At 41.0% G+C, this 21,031-nt stretch overlaps 1 protein-coding gene across 5 annotated transcripts in view; it reads right to left on the reverse strand.

Moving 5' to 3' along the window:
- Positions 1-3,070: 3,070 nt before the first annotated feature.
- The window catches only part of samd4a (sterile alpha motif domain containing 4A), a 66,517-nt gene continuing 48,556 nt past the window's right edge, over positions 3,071-21,031 (reverse strand). For all 5 annotated transcript variants that reach the window (XM_078173885.1, XM_078173881.1, XM_078173884.1 and 2 more), the window contains 3 exons: positions 20,011-20,137; positions 15,139-15,222; positions 3,071-9,210 (listed from right to left, as the gene is read on the reverse strand). In XM_078173885.1, coding sequence (XP_078030011.1) covers positions 9,182-9,210; positions 15,139-15,222; positions 20,011-20,137 — 240 coding nt within the window. In that variant the 3' untranslated portion in view covers positions 3,071-9,181. The remainder of the gene's footprint in view (positions 9,211-15,138; positions 15,223-20,010; positions 20,138-21,031) is intronic.

The following is a 21,031-nucleotide window of genomic DNA, read 5'->3' on the forward strand; positions in this document are numbered from 1 at the left end:
TGTTTTCGAAATCTATCAGAAATTCCAGATATTTCAGACTCTACAGCTAAAAAGCCTGATGTGATCACAGTATAAACATGTTAGTGAGCACACGTTCAGAACCAGTATCAGGGACATAATCAAACCTTGCCTTTAATCAAACCCGCTGTATTAAGGACACAACCTTTGTTCGTGGGGCTATCACTCAACCAGATGAGCTATGGGGGGCAGTGTTGTTTCACCTTTGATTTAAAAATACTTCCACCAAATAAAAAAAACACATCTTGTGATGTTGACTTGGAATTTTTACCTAAATACATGTTTGTTTTGTTATTGGTCTCCAAGCAAGTCCTAATTTGGCTTAAAAAAGTTGTTATTAATGTAACATGATGCGTCTCGTGTTGTTTGTCATGTATGAATGTCATGTAACATAATACGTTACCTTATTGAAATATTGACTTTTGGTTTTACATGGGACACAAACACTGGTCTCCTGGATGACAGTCCTGTGTTTGTTTGACCCATCCACCTATCCTCCGTCCCACCCCAACTGTTCATGTTTCTTGTGCTTTTTCTTAACAAAAATGGTACAAAAAAATAGAGCTTTACATCGATTTTGTCAGAAGCGTTGAATTAGTGAAGGCTCTTGGTGTTCGTAATGTGTTTTAGTTATGCTCTTTATACTATGTCACCTGACTCCCTCCATTGCTCCTGTTGTATCAGTAATGCCACTAAAGGCCGCTGCATAACCATAAACATAAATATGGGCCAACCATATTACCGCAGAGAAAGAAGTGTGCACCCTACGCTAGCTCACTGGGCTAGCTAACCTTGGCTAGCTGCAGGGTTTCTGTGAAGTGCTGTAAAGTTAAGTTAATTCTAAACACACATTAAACATGGCTTAATAGTGACAGTTTCAATAACAAGTACAAAAATCAGCTTCACTATAACTCATTCACAGACAAAGCATTTGTCTCCCAATAAATACAAAAAGCTAACGTTATTAACACAAGCCTATGGCATTTTACATTGTAGAAATTAGCCTAGCAACAAGCGGAGATTTCCTCTATTCATATGAAGCCAGAGACAACAGCAACATTTAACAAAGGTAACGTTACAAAATTATGTTCCATTACAACTCACGAGGCTCACCGACAAAACAACTGTCTTATACTAAACACGTTTTCCAAACAAAGATAGCATGCTAATGTTATTAGCACAAGCTTACGGCATTTTACATTGTATGAATTAGCCTAGCGACTAGTAGAGATTTGAAAATGCTATTTTGTCGAGGCTAAATTGTCTTGACAATTTATTGTTTCTTATCTGTCAAATTAAAGTAAATAAAAGCTTAGTTTCCACTGAGCTTACAAAGATAGACAGGAGGTCTTCAGTAGAAAAAAATAGTTCCTACATGAAACTGTTCCCAACAAGGTCTGTGGATTATTTTGAGTAACCGGGTCATGATTTCTGGACAGAGACATTGCTGTTGAGTTTTTCAAATGTAAATATCATCTAGTTCATCTACATTGAAGAGAAGGCAGACATCTCTACAGCTGATATCTCCAACACTCAGCAACTCAACAAAGAAATCTAGACTGATAAAAAGCACTACAGGTAAGAGGAAGTATGTTTGATTTGGGGGTGTACTGTCCCGTTAAGATAAGAATAAGCTACCTAGCATCATAATAAGTAGTTAAAGTAAGCCCCTTCTTTCCAGCTGTCCATTTCAGAATATTATATCACTCAATGATGAACACATTAATTCATCATTGAGTGATATAATATTCTGAAATGGATCATTCTGCACAAGCACTTTTACTTTTGGTGCTTTAGGGATATTTTGATGCTAATTGTTACAACCTGGCTCTTAGGCTGCAACAAGAATGGGAGATGGGACAAGTTTACAAAGAGTTACAAGCTTATTTATTTTCAAAATAATGTTGAATAACCGAATAAATGTGAAAGTAATCAGTCATGTCTGCATGTGTGGAAATGTCTGTAGAGAAAGCAAAAGAAAAAGGGAAGAAGATGTCTGCTGGAAGGTGGTAAGCGTTTATATCATGAAGCACACTGGCCCAGGTGTGGCTCATGAGGTAAATGACGACCCTCCACCTTGACCCGCATCCTGAAAGATAAAGAGCAGCCAGGAAAACCGTCACACCTAGTGGCGAGGAGGGGTTGTCTCAGATTTTCAACGCATTTTAATCTACCTTTACTCTTCTGGTGAGCACTGAGCTGTAACATGGTGCCAGTGTTCATGAAGTTGGTCTTTCAGCAGGTAAGAAGTTTCCTGTTTGTGTTTATGTTGAAAATAGCGTCTCTATCCTTTAACGAAAAAGAAGAGGATGATGTTACCTTCGTACCTGCTGACTGAAGGTTGGTGCTCAAACCTCTTAACTCTGGAGCCATGCAGCCTTCTGAAACGCACTCTGGAAAATGTAGAAAACCATAAACTAAAAGTGGGAGAAGACAAAACTGGTTCCAAAAGTGGGGCCCACAGCTGGTTTTAGCCCCGGGGCCAATTATAGGGTTAATCTGGCCCTGAGCCCAGAGTGAACAGCAGAGAGGTGGAGCAGATGAGCTGGATGTCTGACAGAGGCATGACTCAGCAGCTCGAGCTTTATGGTTTTGTAACATCAGGTTCATGCATTTAGTTTACCATCATCTCACAGCAGCAGTGAGGCTCTGGGTCTCAATCTGCTTCACCATGTAAAGAGTGTGTTCAACTCTCTAGACTAAATAAGCAGTTTAACAAAAATTTTAAAGTGTGTTTGTGTCTGAAGTATTCTGTTGTAATGGCTAATGATTATTAGATCTGAGCAAGGTTTTCATTAAAGTTGGTTTAGTTACAATTCAGGGCCTCCAAATATTTTTTAAGGTGCGACTTCAATTGCAGGTTTTCTTTCCCATGATGTGAAACAAAGGCATTGAAGTGAAATCTGTTGATCTCCCACAACTGAATTAAGTGCAACATTTTAATCTAAAAAAGATAAAATAAAAACTGTCAAGGCTGTCGAAGCCTGCTTGAATCCTGTTTTACCGACTAACTTTGAATCGCACACACACACAGACACACACAGAGACACACTGGAGGAGTTACAACTTTTCTTTATGTATAACGGGGGCATGCCAAGTCACAGCATTCTGGTACGTCGCCACAAAATTACAGCAAGACACATTGAAAAACACTTGAATGTTTTCACACACTCACTCACTCACTCACTCACACACTCATTCACACATTTTTTGTACAGACCAGAATAATTCATAACTTCATATCAGCATTAAGAAGTACCTATAGAGTACAGAAACAACAGACCGAGTTCACCGCCGCAGGCCTCGTTCAAACCACACGCCTCGACGCTCAATTCAGATTAAACTTTGTGTTTGAATGTTCACGTTTAGTCTTTGAAAGCAGCAGAAATCAGATATGAAGCTGCTTTAATTAGTGACTGCAAAGGTTTAGCAGCTAAAATACATGTAAGTTTCTTTTGAAAATGACTTAAACTTGAACTTGCTCGCTTTCAGCTTCTCCAATGTGAGGATCTGCTGCTTTTTCTTGTCTTATATTGGACAGTTGTTCAATAAAAGACATCACCTGACAGACATTTCACACTATTTTTTTATCTTTTATAGGGCAAAGGATTAATTATTATCAGCAGATTAATTAATGATGATAATAACTGTTAGACGTGGCTCTATATTTGTCAATGATCATCCCAAATAAGGACTTAACAATCACTGTGGGATGATGTTGCAGGCTGCAGCTAAATTTAGAGAGTCTCCACAAATACAAACTAAATTAATGATCTTTAGTTTTTTTGTCCTCCGTGGACGTCAACTGTATCAAACACAAGTGAATATATCTTACACAGTGATCAGTTTTGAGGGCAGGGACAGTTTGGTTGGGGGGTTGGGGTTGGAATCTGAATTAGGACGCCTGTGGCCGCAGTGTGAACGTGACCCGACACAGCTGTTTCATCCTGTAACATTACAGTCTTTAGAGTCTATATAAAACCATTTACATTTGGGGTGAATGTCTCGAGTACAAAAAAGGCACTGCCATTTGTTATTCTAAATATGACTTTCCCAGCCTTGTGCATGCAGTTTTTAAAATATAAATTACACTTTTTTTTTTAACCCCCCCACCCCAAATTTTCTCCTTTTCTTTTTTCTGCATTTTCTTCAATTTTTTGTCTTTTTTGTGTTTTTTTATTATTAAACATACAATATTCTTTTGTCAAATATATACGTAAGCCTGCAGTCAATACAGGACATCGGCTCTTTGATAAAATAAAACTAAATGAAATAAAGGAGCACAGTCAAGCGGTAACACTTTGTTACAGAATGGATGCTGCGGAATTTACAAAAACAAAACAAAACAAAAAAAATAGTCTTGGCATCCCATATCGACATAAACTGACTAAACTGCAGAATCTATGACAAAAATAAAAGATACAAAACAGCATATATGTCTCGACTTAAAGTACATTAAATGTTTTTTTGGAATATCAAGGCGTTATCTAACTGTTAATACTGCAGTGTGCACAGCGTTAGAAGCACTCCTGGACACCCACAGAGCTGATATGCATTTAGAAAAAAAAAACAAAAAAACACACACACAAAAAAAAAATAAAGCATTTGGTTTGAAGAGATGTGTAACAATCCAGACCTCAGAGCTGTAACCTTCCACTGCCCCGTCACAGGTATGTTCTGTGTTCACACGGATGTCTCTTTGACCCAGAGATGCTGCAGGAAACTGGAGGCCTGTTGCGTTGTTTTGAACTCAAACATGTGACTCTGCTCTGCTACGTCACTGAGAAAAATCACATAAACTTCAGGTTATTCAAACGCCGTCAGTCACAGACTAGAGCTAATGTTTTTATGCAATACTGAAAGAAATCTCCTGAACCTTTGTGTCAAGACCTTTATAACTCAAACATGGCAAAGTGATATGAACGTAAATAACAATGCGGCAAAAATACTACAGTTTCAATAATCCCTTTGATTACATCACTGACTGCAGGTTTGTGTTTGAAAGATAAGTCTGATCATAGTCTAGATTTTTCTCGATGTAAACAAATTCCATAGAAAGACCAAAACCAAAATGTATTTAACAAATAATGTTTATGTATATAATCCTCATATATCATTTTCTTCTGTGCCATAGACCTCCATCTTTGTCCCAAAGACACATCAGTGAGACACACCTCTGCACTGAGTGACATGTTCCTTCATTACCACGAACCCACACCGTCCTGCTGACACATATCCTCACTACCGCCTCAAATGTGGATTAATCCACCACTGAAAATAGTCCCCAACAAAGGCACTGTTTCCTCCTGCTTGGTGCACGGTGCTTGCAAACTAAACATTTGCACTTGTAAAGACTTATCGTATCGACAGACGGACTAACACACTGTTGAATTTGGTCTTTTCGTGGAATTTGTTGACAGTAAGAAAAATATAACTAATGCCAGTCTCATTCTTTAAACTAACACACATTCAAACCTGCAGTCGCCACCTCTCCCATCAGGACCATACAGTTAGGTGGTAACACACCCACAGCACCAAGTTCAGACTCCAGATCAGTATGGACAGTCTACTTCCTGGCCTGCCACAGACTACAACAACAACCCCGCCGTTTTGTTTGCTGACACCTCCTCTGACGTGAATTCTGTAACCGAACATGACTCGATGTATCTGTGACGGACCGGCTGCTGCTCTCGGCTGTGCTCCGACAGCGAAGCTTCACAAGAGAAAAAAAAAAAAAAATCTCAACATGACACTGATAGATACAAACACGATTATAGTTCAACAACAGCAACAACAAAACATAAAAAGAAAAACAAAGTCAACAATAACTATGTTAATATTTGAGATGTACGTATGGTCACCAGCCATAACATGTTAATACATATGGTACTTTAAATAATAATACACCTAAATGAGTAAAAGTATCACCTCTGCAAAAATTATGAAAAAAAAAAAAAAAAAAAAAAAAGAATAAATAATTGTATCTACTTTAAGTACTGATTCATATGGCAGTGACACTGAAACAGTCTATGATTAGACACGATGCTGCTTCTCAGCGAGGAGCATCAGAAAAAAAAAAGACGTTTAAAGGTGTAACATCAGTTCATGTCACATTCAGGCTTTGGTGGAATCTTCATCTTCATTCACAAACGTACGCACGACGTCTGCTTGGCTCTTATACACTCAAAGTATAAGAGCAGAAAACGTCACGAACGACACACACTTTATCTGTGGTGTGTGTGTACTGATCCACACTGCAGTTTCAAGCTGCCATCATTGAGTCTGAAGCCACATACAGCCAGTCATAAGGCAGTTTGGGCTCCAGGTGTCACAATAAGGCACCATCATAGATTTCTGCATGTTTTAGTCCCTTTAATATAGATCACACACTGAATGCATCACTGCTGTCTGTTTTTAAAGAGTACTGTAGTGTTATATAGATTCTATGTTTGTCCAGGCTTGTAGGCAGCCAGTGGTTTCTGTTATGGTACGAAACTGAGGTTGCACAAACCTGAAGCTTGCTTGAGAAGCTAGCTTCCCAAATTAAAATACAGTTATTCATCTGTAGGTGCAGATCTTTTAAAAAGGCTGCACTACAGGGCGCCCCAGTAGCTCATGTAGAATAGCTCATACCATTAAGGTTTAGTCCATACTGCAATGGCATGGGTTCGATTGCAGCTCTGTACCCTGCGTTTCCTGTCTCTCTACAGCTTTCACTATCAAATAAAGGCAAAATGCCCCAAAAAACCCAATCAAACAAGTTAAAGAAAGGTTGCTGTGATGGATTAACATTTCTAGGAGATGTTCTGACCATACCAGTTCATTTTAATACCATGACAAAATTACTGGAAGCTTGTCTAGAGATAGATAAGATAAAAATAGCTGGCTGTGAGATTGTAGTAAATGGGCTAAAACATGCACAAACACCGGTGTGGTCCTTAAACTGTGTATGACATGATAACAGAAAAGTGTTCTCAACTCCAACATCTCACCATCAGTCAAACAGAAATCATTTCAGGTCAATGAGAGGCGTCAGGAGCTGTCTCGCATCGCCACCTGTCGTGATTCTACCGCTTGACTCTAGTCCGTCCACCGACGCTGAAGCTCTGCAGTCGAGAGCCAGCGTCAGTCTCATCTCTTCAACCTGCTCCGTTTGATCCGACTCCAAAGCACAAAACCGTCGCTTGAGCCTTGAACATTTGGATTTTAGTGTATCACATTATCTCATTAAGTGCAGGATACAAAAGGAAGCACTATAGAATTGCAACAAACTAATGAAAGAAACTAAACAATAATAATCAATAACCCTCGATGATGACTGCTCAGAGTCAGGACTCTCGGCACACGTGCTCAGATGAAAGCAGCACAGCGGGGAGTTTCCTAACCAGCTTATTTCGATATACATCTTTTCTTATAAAGTCTGTATCCCAGACACAATAAACTGAGGATAAATATTAAGACACAGAATAACCATGAGATTCAGAAAATAAATTCCATGTAGGCCTGCACTGACGGGGCAGACAGAAGACCATGTTACAGGGGTGATCTTTGAGAGCTCCCCAAATAATACTCATAAATGATTTTTCAATGATCCGCCTGTGTGTCCATGGACTTCAGCGTCTGCCCTGCCATGACTGTGTTTGGCCAGCAGGTGGAGGTAAGAGCTAATGAGACAATCTCTGGGAAAACTACCCTTCATGGATTGACAGTGTGTGATTTCTCCAATGTTGCAACACGGTCCGAGTGGAAACCAGATCGACCTCCTGTTTTTTTTTTCCTGCCATCTTTCACACATTTCACAATCTTCCTTTCCTCCAAGAAAGATATTTAGTTGTAACATGCAGCTTTAGCATATCACCCTGCTTTAGAAAAAACATAACTAAACCCAGTATCTGAACATGCAGACAGATCCCACTGACGACATAAATCTCCCATTTACGTGTATAAAAAAACCCCTACATTTTCAATGTATCGTGCCTACAAAGGCTCTGAATTCAAAGAGTTCATACAGTACATGCTGTGGATAAACAATATGTAACTGACCGGTGCGTAACTCACTTCCTCCTACACTCACTCACATGAACAGACTCGCAACATGATCAGACATGACATCATCTTCCTCTGTCATCTTCGGCTGATCAAAGGTCCTGCCTCTGATGTCTTTCTCCTTTAAACATCCGCTTCCCTTTCCGGTATCACCTCAGTTTGATTCTTTCTTCGTCTACTTTCTGTGTCTTTCTCCACTTCCTCCCTCTGACCCCTCTTCACACGTCTGCTCTACCTCCTCCTCCTCTCTGTCACTCTCCTCTCTCTTGGTAAAGCCAACACCTCTTCATTGTTGGCTGCTAAAATAAAGAATAAGCACGTTGGTTGTAAACTAGCGTGATGGCTACTCGTGGGACGTAAAGCTGGTAGACAGCCAAGGCTTTACAGATTACACAATTCATACCTGAAATTCATACATGTTTCTGTACCCTTTGAAAGTAGCATCATTATGTAAACAATAAATACATACAATACAAATAAATGATTTTTTTTTGCCACCCAATACTGAGCAAGAGGCATCCCGAGCTCTACAAGCGTCCTCGCTGGACGCCCAGTCCTCGCTGAAAACACTCAAGGAAATCCCAAACTTCCTTCTGCCTCCCTCTAACTGCTTGTCTCGTCTTGTTTTTGGGTCTGAGGTACTGTTATGGATTTGAAAGATGCCACGAGTGGTGGTCGATGTGCGGGGACCAGAGGGTGTCGGAGAGGGAAAGGGCCTCAGTCTCACTGGGCCCTGATCCACAGGCCGTCTCCCTTCTGCTGGGCTGCAGTGCTGCTTCTGTCCTCCCCGGTTAGGGAGGGGGCGCTGTTCACACACTGTCCAGGCCGTGTTCAATGCTTTTCTCTCTCCTTACCCAGATGCAGGTGACTGTGAGCATGCTGGCGGAGCAGGAAGTGTGTTTTTCCGACCCGATGGACGGTGCCAGTGTGATAGCTTGTGTTAGCCGTTTGGTGGTCGGCTCTCTTGTGTTTCTTGGATCCTGCCCCGATCCTTTGGTTGAGCTCTACCATTGGCTACAGGGAGAGGGGACAGGAGGGCTGGTGACCTCGAGGTGACTTATCATGAGAGAGCCTCGTGAACCCGCGCTGTCCTACTGCTCTCACTCAGGTCCTCATTTCATATTGTTGATGTGCGGTCGGCACCGTCTAGAGCAGAGAAGAAAAGGCATCAGAGTTTAGCTTCATCAGCATCCTCAGACAGAGTTAGGGTTAACACAGTGGGGATGTAGTTTCAGGGGTTCTGATGAAGATAAAATCTAACAGTGAACAGTAAGATACAGCCATGAGTCCTCAAGCTCCTAACACTAACCCTCACTGCTACTATGTCTTTCACCTGGTGCTTTTTTGTAACCCTGAAAAGAAAAAAACGGATCCAGGGATGGATTTCAGATCTTGTGTCTATTTTGCTCTACAACTACAGTATATCCTAAACCCAGATTGGCGTGGTTTTTGCATCATAGCACTGTCCGGCGAGCTCCCTGACTGCCTAAGCCTGTGCTCTGACTGCACATTCATACTTTACATGTAAACCTGTGTACACCTTTGTAACAATGCAAAACAAAAATCCTGAATTGTTTTGGCTGATGAAAATGAGAAGTTGGACTGAGTGGCAAAGTATCGGCTCATTTTATTTCTAAAGCTCAGAAAGTTAGGCAAACTATACTGAATAAAACATGCCACAAGTATGAAGGCATACAGAATGTACTATTGATTTTTTTCTATTTGTATATTTGGTTTCACGCCTATAACAGACTGCCTTATAAGCCTGTTTGGGCTGCAAGATACCCCCCATCCCATCTGAGTAGATTTTTGTGAGTGGACATAATTTAACCCATCCAAATGTCAATATATCCATCCATCCATTTTCAACTGCTCACTCGGGGTCATATTGCGGGGGCAGCAGGCTGAGAAAGGTACTTCAGACACCCCACTCCCCAGCAATGCTTTTCCACTTGTCCTGGGGGATCCCGAGGTGTTCCCAGGCCAGATGAGATATATAATCCCTCCAGTGTGTTCTGGGTCTGCCTTGGGGCCTCCTACCAGTTGGACATGCTCGGAGAATCTCTACAGGCCCTGACACAATAAGTCGACAGTTTGCCGTCTGTCAATGTTGGGTGGTTGGTAAGTGTCGTCGCCCTACTTTTTGTGGCATGTCCCCCAGCGTTGGCCATGGTCAGTGTTTTTTTCAGCTGATTCAGCATGTTCAATCGGCATAGGAGACAGCGGAGCTCGTCAGTGAATGAAATCACTCTGATTGGTGGTGCAGCTCAAAACACGAGAAGAGAAACAGAAGTGAGGAAAGTAAACAAACAGCTAAAGTCAAGAGGGAGTGAGATCAAAAACTAACCTGTTTTATAAGATACGATTATATTTCTTTGGCTATTAAGCTATCTAGCAGAATCATTTAGTAATGGTTTGTGTTGTTCACTGCTGCACGGTAAATATGTTTTGTTCTTTTAACATTTGATTGTGTTGTTAATGCCCTAAATGCCTAACTAGCATCAAGACGGTCTTACGGTTTTTCTTTTTGAAGAACAAATACAGACTACTACTGTCTGCTGATATAGAGTTACTTCCTCTCACGCAGGCATAGACAGTACCTGCTTGTTGGCTGGTGGCTGTAGTTGGTTTTTGTTCGCCGCTAGTTTGTTGATGACGGTTTGGTGTGTCTGGGCCTTAACGCTCTAACGGGAGGCGCCCAGGAGGAAACCTGATCAGAAGTTTGCACCACCTCAACTGGCCCTTTTTGACACAAAGGAGCAGCAGCTCAACTCTGAGCTCCCTCCGCATGTCTGAGCTCCTCACCCTATCTCTATGTCAATATATTTTAGCTCTATTTATTTGTAAATATTTTCCAGGAAACGTTATGATGCTCAATTCGAGAATTTATTGGAGGTCAGGTAACAGTTATATAAAATCTGCAGGGAAGTCTAAAGTTAGTCACAGTTGCAGCCGTACCAGCAGTACAAGGAGCAAAAATCTAGGAGTAAATTGATAATCAAAAACTCATCTCTGAAGTTACAGTTAAGCATGAGGCCTCCTGCAGGTTTAATCTTGGTGTTGAGGCAAAAATAAGGTTAGTTTTTACATTATGGTTTTACTAGTGTATCCAGAAAGTGCCATGATGACCCAATGTGCACTGATGAGAACACTGTGTGATGCTGGACGTTAGGCACCATCCTCGGGTTTTTAAGGAGTTCTTTTTAACTACAGAGAGAGAGGCAGCATTTAGCTTTTATGCCCATCTGTCTTCAGAACAGATTCCCTGCTACTCCTCCAAACTTGCTATAAGGTTTATTTAAAAAAAAAAAAAGAAGCAATTTCAACCACATTTGTCATTCATTTTACTTCTCACATTTATTAACTGTAATTCCCTGTCGACTGCTCTTAAGTCATCTTAGCCTTCTTCTTAATGACTGACTACATTTTTCCTAACCATGTTTCTAATGCTCTTTGGGCAACAGAGTCATTATTATAAGCACTTTATAAATAAAATCTCATGCGATTTGAAGACTAGTAGTGATCAGCTGTTTGTAGAGAAGGCCTGAAGCGTTTTCTGACTTGGTGAACAGTGAGGGGCCAGAGCCCACACTGACATGGTGAGAGAACAACACATCTGTAAAAATACTGATAGAGCCTTTCAGAGGAAAACAACAGTCTGACAGCTGTTGCCTCTGGTGTGGCTGAAGAGGAAAATGTTATCAAACTACACACGAGTGGACAATTTTATTCCATCATGATAGTGAGAGGGCAGGTTAATGTCACTGTGAGCTCTTGTTGAATAACTGAGCAAAATACAGACTATACTGTATAAAAATGTCAACGTCTATTCCTTATACCCATAAAACATTGTGTTTTGGGTCCTTTCCTGTAGCTGGTTCAGATTCAGTTACCAAGTTATGTTTCTGAAGCTTGCCACAGCCGGCTGGGTGTTTGGGTGCGAGAATAGAAAAAGGCGAAACTCTGATTAAGGAGTTTCTCCAGTTAAATGCACTCTTTCGTTCTGCTCTCCACCTAACACACAACCTATTCCTAACACACACACACACACACACACACACACACACACAAAGCAGCACTTGTCCACCGTTCTGCGCAGAGCACTGAGGCCCACTGTCTTCACCTCAGACGAGTTTTGGGATGGGGGGAGTTGGCACTGACTTTAACCCAGACTGAAATTCACTGTACATGGGAATATTCTGCACGAGCCAGGTCACCTACTGACTGACTTGACTGATGTCCACTACAGTATAATGCTGACAGATTTAAACGTGCAAGTGCTTTTAATGACTTTTAAGTCATTTAATTATGTTTCCCATCCATACCAAATGCCAAAAAAATGCTTCTATCTCATCAAGTGAATAATCTGTCTTATTTGGTGTCCTTATCAGATCTTATAACAACACGTCTGAGATTAACAATGGCACATCATTTCCCAAGAGCTAGTCCAAACTAAACATTAAACCAGTCTTTACAAAAATCAAATAGTTTTCAAAAGTTCAATTTTTAATAGTTGTATTTAGGTTTTTTCTCTGACTCCTCCCATTTTATTTCCCTCCTGAGCTGAACTCATCTCGGCTTTTGACAGAATCACTGTCAGATTTCAAACTTGGTGAGTTTTGGACCTATTTGACCAGACTGGACCAACAAATACGACACATCTGAAAACCGTTCGTTGGGCTCCAACCAGTCTGGAGTTATCGATGAGCCAAAATCTCGAGGCTTTAATCTGTTCACACAGCAGGATAATTGACTGAGTGCTGGAATGGACCAGTCAGATCAGTGTCAAGATCAAGAGAAGTGACCTGGCCTGACCGTTGGCTCATCAACTCACTGGCTGATGTGAGTTTTGGACACTTTGGTGTTTGCATTTGGCTTTAAACATAACACAAGTTCTGGTCGAGTCAGATCCAACTGCTGGCCTTTAGAGAAGCTTCCATGACTGAAGCTGTAGGAATGGTGTCCTGCTTACATGTTTATGTTTGGATATGTCAAAGTTATACTCAGATAAGCCTGTAAGACCAGAGTATGCAAGCTGGGTTATTTTAAAAACACAAGACGATACTGCGCCATATAAACTCTATACAATGTTTCTGGAGGCTGTCAGCTACCTATGCAGTGCTGCCAACAACAGCTCTACCTAAACATTGTGATACAACATTTGAATTAATAAGAACTGGGGTGACTTGAGGACAAGCCAAGAGTGCCACAAGAGTTTTTAGAAACTTTATATTGTGCATTTTTAACAATGTTGTGGCTATGACTGGATGACCGTCAGAGCTGAAATCAGCTGTATTCTGTGAGCCATGTGGTTGAAGAGGGAAAATGTGTCAAATGTGGCAATTGTGCCAAAGAATTTAGGAGACAAAACATGCCTCTTTAGTCGGCCAAGATAATGAGTACCTCAAGTGACTACCAGAGGTTAATAAAAAACAGAATCAAGGCATTGAGGTTTCAATTTATGGTTTAGCTAAGTTTCTATTTCTTTGTCTGACTGACTAAAATAGGTCTTTTACTTAATATTGATGCTAATTGAACTTTCGCTAAGCCCCGCCCCTTTGTGATGGGCTGACAAGCTGTTGGACTAACTAACTGCACTCCCTGAAGAAATATTATCTTATTTTTGGACAAATGAAACAGTGATTCCAGAGAGAAGCAGACAGAGGGGTCTACAGTCTGTGTTTGAAGGATATATCCAGGATGTCAAACTGACTCAACAGCAACAACAGGTTAAAAAGACAAAGATAGTTAGAAGCTAAAGCCGAACTATAGGCTACAGATCACAGTGTAAAAGTGAACCACCACATCACTGCTGATCGCCACACAAGACAATGAATATAAAGGGAAACTTTGCTGATATTGAACCAGCTGTGTGGCATCGCAGTGTGCAGATGAACGGTGTTTGGCTTTGCCCCCGTGCTGCTGCCAGCACCTGGACCTCTGCCGCCAGACAGGCAGGAATCTCCGGGGGAAGTCAAACAACGTTCATCTGTGCACAATGTGATGACACACAGCTGGTTGAATATCAGCAAAGTTTCCCTGCTTCCCTTCACTGGTTCCTGTACAGCAGCGTCGGTCTTTGTTTCACTGTTATAATCACTACAAAGCAAAAGCAGCATGTGTATACATTCAGTAGGCTACATTTTCAGTAGCTAGCTAGCTAACCCTACACTTTTCAGGGTTTGATTTTGGTTTTGGAACAGGGAAGAAATGTATATCTTTTTCCAACCTCTCCAGGTAACAAGTATCATTAATACACGACGTGCCCCAGGCACAACATTTAGCTCCAAATCTGCAAAACCAGCCTGCAAATGAAGGAAATCTGAAACGATTGCATTAGATTGCATTAGCTGTGTTGTTGTCGGACCCTGGTCGGAGCTGGCCCGATGCTACGTTATGACTGGCTAGTCTGCGTCCGGGGGCGGGATTTAGTGAAGGGTCAATTCATATACTAGTATGTCACATATTATATATAAAAAATGGGTGGAAAAAAAATCACCATAATAGATTGAAAATCAATGTAATGCTGCCTTTAAAACCAGCCAAAAACACAGATATCTTCAATCTATGGTGATATCTAGTCTCACATATCAATATATTGTCTAGCCCAGTATGGGGATATACGCTTGTTTTTGTTCATAATTCTCGTCTTTCATTCTTGACGACAAAATAAAGAAATCAAATGCACAAAACAGCTTTAAAATCAAACAGCGCCACTGCAGAAACCGAAGTGGATTCATTCTCAACAGCTGAGATAATTCAGCCGGTGCAGAGAAGACAGACAATGATATCTGCAGTGAACATCACTGCCAGACAGTCATCAGAAACCTGGTTGATATGATAATCATGTACATAGGGATTTGAATAACCACATTACTCCATGATCCACTTAAACATCACATCCTGAATATGTCCAAAGGCAGTATAGTGTTCATGTAATGTAAGAGCGAGACTGACTGACAGGAGGGCTGCACTGCATGCTCCTGAACCATGCTTAATTTCTGGAGCAACTGTATCTTTGATTCTTACGTTTAATGGAATAATTATTAGGATTAATTAAAAACTGTGCCTTACCTGCCAAGGCATGCTCTGTCATACTCAGACACAGAGACTCAAGGCGATTGTTGATGTCTGGCTCTGTCACCGGTAACTGAAGATCTGTACAGGAACAAAAACATCAGTGATTAAATTATAGTCATATCAAACAGATAATGTGAATAAAATGTCCTGGTGATGAGGGTCACAGCAGGTATGGTTGATCCTCTCAGAAGAAGGAAATTATGTACAATATCAGTGCCAAATAGTTTCTCATGTTTTGACAAGCTGCATAAAATTTATTTAATGACTTCACACATCTGAGTCAGAGGCCTTTGATCAAAATCAAACGGAATCATAATAATGCTCAAACTTCTTTTCTTGCCTTATTTGTTTTAATAAATTGGCGTCAGATGACAAGTTGGCAAAGAAGCAGAGAAATGAATTCAGATCAGTCCACTGGGACAATGCCGTCCACTCAACCAGAGTGCAGCCTCAATAATCAGATTATACCACACTGTTAACCCCAGCACTGAGACACATGCTACATCAAAACAATGACTGCAGGGGCATGGCGTCTTTTGTCACTTTGAGTGACTGTGTGTGTGTGTGTGTGTGTGTGTGTGTGTGAAGGTGTGGAGACTAGATTGAGGACAAAATTAAATTCACTAATTCAAAATAACATGAAATGTAAGTGATATTTTTTGCTTTTAACTGCATGGTAATATGAAATATTACTATGATAATCTCTCCCTCTAACTGTCATCTCTGTCTTAAAGTCCTCCTAGTAAACACATACTTTTGCATTTAAAAACTGATAATACTGTATGGTGTGTTCAAGTAGCACTGTTTAGAAACAAAACACTGTAGGAGGATTAGTTTTTTTATTTAATGTAAAGCTGAATATCGTTTTGTTTTTGACTGTGGGTTAAACATTAACCAAGCAGCAACCTTGGCTAAAGAATGAAGCCAGCAAGGAAATGCTAAAAACTGCAGTTCATCAAATGGCCACTTCAGGCTGGCCCCAAAAGCATGTCACTCCCCACAGACCCCCCAAGTTAAAATGCCCAACTTTACAGCAGAAATAAACATGTTTACGATCTGGTACAAAAATTTGTTTTGGTCTCCATCACTAATTTCCCCCTTCATGACAACTGTATGCATGATCAATTTTTATTAAACTCACTCGTTTACATTTTATTAAGGCTTAAAGTTACGCATATTTAACGGTGCTTTGAGTGAGTGAGCTTAGGAGTCAGATCCAGCCCTCACTCCTCCACAGCTCTGCCCTCTTGTCAAAATATGGTTACTTTTGGCTCTATTTCCAAGATGGCGACAGTTCAAATGCCAAACTCAAGCCTTGCAAACGGGAGTCCCCAAGCCATTGGGTGATGTCCATTATTTATATAGTCTTTGGACAAGATAAGCAGTATTAAGACGTCACCTTGAGCTTCACACTTCGCAGACTAAGCAATTAACTGAGAAAATAACTGGCAGATTAATCAATTCTGAAAATAATCCCTAATTACAGCCCTCACATCATTAAACCAGTATAGTGATTTAATTATCAGACATACTGCACATCCTGTTGCTACAGTTACTCACTTCCAAGTTTATAAATAGTAACGTTATTTGGATTATGTTAAAGGTTCAGGGTGTAAGATTGAGGGGGATTTAGTGACAACTAACCGCAAAGACTGCAGACTGCAACAAGCTGAAGCTTCTCCTGGCTGGGACTTCTTCAGTGTTTATTGTTCAAGAGGTTTTTTTTTACAGTGAGACAAATTATCTGCAGAGGTCTCTCCCTCAAAACAAAATGAACCAGGTGATTAAAGTAGTAAATAAAGCATTTTCACTTTACAAATCAATTTTTCTCTGATGCTTTTTGGCACGTAGCAGACGGGTGGCTTGCATACTCCATGCTAATGTGCGTTCATCCTTTTTTTCCTGATAACTGAAAGTGTGCTCGCCTTATTTCTGATCCAGGCGTTAAGGAGTTTTTACCATGAGCCAAATTATCTGTAGAAGTATCTTCCTCTCCAAAAGAAATGGTTCCGGTCATTTGAAACAGTATAAACATTGAATAAAGCAATTTCACATACAAATGAGTGTTTCTCCACGTTGTTCAGCATGTTGGCGATGGGCAACTCTCGCACCACAGGTTATAAATCAACATTTTTTCGACACTGCTTGTCACAGATAGAGTTCTAACTATGGTGGCTGATGCGAAAGGCCCTGTCTAGAGGCTGTTTGACTGTTCTGGGCTACTGTAGAAACATGGCAGTGCAACATAGCATGCTCCGTATACAAGGACCCGCTCCCTATGTAGATATAAACAACTCACTCTAAGGCCCTCTATACACTGTGCGATTTTAGCAATCTTACAAGACTACTGCATGACACACTGTGAGACGTGGTTCTAATATACTTTGGTACGACGTCAAGTTTGATGTGTGCAGATTGTACGATGGCTGTTTACTACTGAATCGCAGGTAACGACGTGCGTCAATATGCAACGTCATCAGCGCGCACCGCATCAGTGTACGTCATCCATCTGCGCCACCGTAGGTAGCTTGCTCACCTGGAAGTTGCAGTTCCTCCACAATTGCCTTCAATGCAGCAGGAGGAAACATCAAAGAAACAAGGCTTCTGCTGCCACAGCTCCACCAAACTTTCCTCTTTCTGGGAGTTCCACAGACTTCTTTTTGTTCGTTTTACCTCCACGGCAAGCGATCATTTGTTTGGGTTTAGTGCCGGTGTCGCGGTGACCATTGCGTCATTTCGTGCTGCATTGCTATTGGTTGATTAGTAGACGTAGGTCGTAGCAGCTGTCACACTGTGAGATAGTCATCCTAAATTTCTGACACCGTCAAAATTTTATCTCAGGTTATCTTTGGTCGCAAGACGTTGACAATGGCCGTCCTTGAACCTGCCTCACAGTGCGACGTAAGACCACTGTTTTAGAGCCACGACCAAAGACATCGTTGTTTCTCCCACGATGGTCATCTTTCGTCTGGGACAGCCCCAAATCGCACAGTGTATACCCATAACGTAACTTAAGGTAGCTCATTATGTTTAATTTCTACCAATAAACCCCCCTCAATCCTACACACTGGAAAAACTATAATATTATCAAAGGATTCTCATCACAAAAATATAACTTTAAGGCCCCCTTTATTTTTCTCTAACTCTTAGGTGCTGGTTGCTGTCTCGGCCTAAAGTGTGAGCAAGGTGGAGACTGTTTTGTGGAGGGTTGGGCTGAGGTTTGAGAGGGGAGCGTGTGTGTGTTGAGGGGTAAAGGTGGGGGGTTGTATTTGGGCCACAGTACAGCCTAGCAACCCCTTCCAGCCATTTAGTCCTTAGCTGAGTCTTCAACACAGGCCGGGCGGTGAAAATCCCTTGTGGCCAGAGAGAAAAGCTTAGTTAGGCCCAGTAGTCCACACTGGACTATTTATAGGCTCCAAATCCGCCCCCCACATCCCTCCACCCCCGTACACACAGACTCACAGCGACACAAACACACACTAAAGTAAACTATACACACACTTGTTCCTTCATCCCCTCATTTTCTCTGCTGTGTCTCACTTAATAAGTCTCTTTATACATCTGTTGGCAGAGAGAAAGAAAGATCGCGCATACGTGCAGTCAGTGTGTGTGTGTGTGTGTGTGTGTGTGTGTGTGTGTGTGTGTGTGTGTGTGTGTGTGAAAGAAAGTGTGGGGGGTGTCTAGCCTTTCAAATCAGTTGCTCTGGCCGAGACCCAGCTACAGCCACCCTTGAGGGTGACTGCTATGAGTGCATGACTCTGCAGAGTTGTTTAAGAAGCAGAGATGGAGGGATGAGAGAGAAAGAGGGAGGGGAAGTTAAGAAAGAGAACGAGTCAGGGAGAGAAGGAAGGGAAGGAAAGTGGGCCAGGGAGCCATGTCCTCGCTGCACAAAGAGCCTCATTGTAAGACTCCTCTGACTCTTTCCTCCCTCCCTGCCTCTATCTCTTCCTCTCTCACATACAGTCTCCACTCTCCCTCCAACTTCCCTCCTGCTTTTTTAAAATCTGTTTTTCCTCTTCATTCTAAAAAGAGAACATTTCTAGTGTGTGTGTGTGTGTGTGTGTGTGTGTGTGTGTTTGTGTCTATGTGTGTGTGTGTGTGACAAGAGCAGAGGAAGTCCCAGCTTGTCCTATTACTGTCCATTGTTCCTGTGGGACAAAGTCCAGTCAGCAGAGGCTACTACAGGTCACTCAGCCTGGCGCCGATGGTCACCGTGACCCAACCCTGTGTGAACACTGAGCTGGGGCCTTTCAGGGCGAGACCAGGCTAAAAATGATCTCCATTACCAAGGATGACTTCCTCATGTTTAGATGCAATTTTGTTTATTTTATGTTGAGATGATGCCTCGTCTTGCATGAAGACCAATATTGTCAATTCATAAGAACCGATGTAACCGATATAACCGTCGAAATTCAACACTTTGGTTGACACTTTCATCTGACCAGAACAGGTCAGCTGCAGAGTGGTTTGTGTGTCTGAGGTAAAACGAGACAAGGACTTTAATATTTAATGTTTATTTCAAATATTTACACTTTTAGACCTAAAACCACTGAATGAACACCAAAATGGGTCATAACCCAGCCCAAACATGCCAATACTGTCAGGTCTGAATTTTAAAAAGAGAAGATGATGAAAAAATAAATTAAAATTGACAGTAAGACACTATGGGATACATCACTGCCTTTAAAAGAAGATTTAAGTGTTAAAGGGGGAAAAACTGTTACTGCAAATTTCGGCGGTGTGTCTCATTTCAGATGTTGAAGCAAAAATTTGTCGATAATAAATAGAGAATAAAAAAAAACACTGATTATAAGTATAAACTGGTCACAATAAACAACTCTGAGGATGTTTTCCTATGATTCTTACCTGCTTGTTGGAACATGACCATGGTTTGTGGTGTGGTGTGAACCGGCAGGGAGCGGGTCCTCTGCACGGAGCTGTGGGTCCGACTGGGCATGCTGTTGCTTCCTCCGGGGTTGGCAAACCAGAGACCCTGAGGAGAATATTTAAACAACAGCATTAAATTAACCTCTTGAACATGCAATCTCTGTAGGACTATTACTACTACTACTGTCATTAATATGCTTCAACACTAGTGTTCACTGACAGAACAGTAAGACATACAATTTCTGCTTCTGCTCTCAAAATGAACTAAACTATATAATAATAATATACAAATTCTGCTTGATAACATTTGTAAAATATATCAACATATCAATTGTAAAATGTATCAACTTATCCTGAAGGAGTCACTAAATTATGTAGCTGAGACTTTTAAACTTTTCTATTTTTAAATGTAACTTTTGTTTAAACTGAAGACCAATTCTGTTTTTCTAAAACAGAAATCATCATCAAAATCAATATTTTTCTAGGGTGCATGGTGTATGTTGAATGTTCCTTTATGAACAAATAAAGTTAAACACGATATAGTTTTGGGCTGCATGTAGACTTTAACTTTTGTTACACAGACCAGTCACGATGATTACATTATCAACTTATGGTACTATATGGACACATAAAGTCAATCGTTTTTTTGACCTCAATATTGCCTGTTGTGTTTACATGCCTGTTTGTTTAACATTAAGAATGTCACCAACATTTTAGCCAACATGATGCCAGATCATAACAAGACTTCAGCGCTGCAATACCATCTTTTTTTTCTTCCTTCCTCACCTTCTTGCACAAGTCCGAAGAAAAATAAAACAACACATTAAAGACGACACATCCTATTTTACCAGTAGCCTGCAGCTGCAATTTTAGAGTGAAAGAGGCTCAGTCCTGATAATCGCTAGCTTGCACATCCCCAGCAACAAGCCAAAACCTCCATAGTTTGTACTTTTAACCCTCCAACAACTTCATCTTCCACTCCTTATATCCACCAGCAAAC

This window comes from Epinephelus lanceolatus, chromosome 2 (assembly GCF_041903045.1).
Source record: "Epinephelus lanceolatus isolate andai-2023 chromosome 2, ASM4190304v1, whole genome shotgun sequence".
NCBI classification, from domain to species: domain Eukaryota; kingdom Metazoa; phylum Chordata; class Actinopteri; order Perciformes; family Serranidae; genus Epinephelus; species Epinephelus lanceolatus.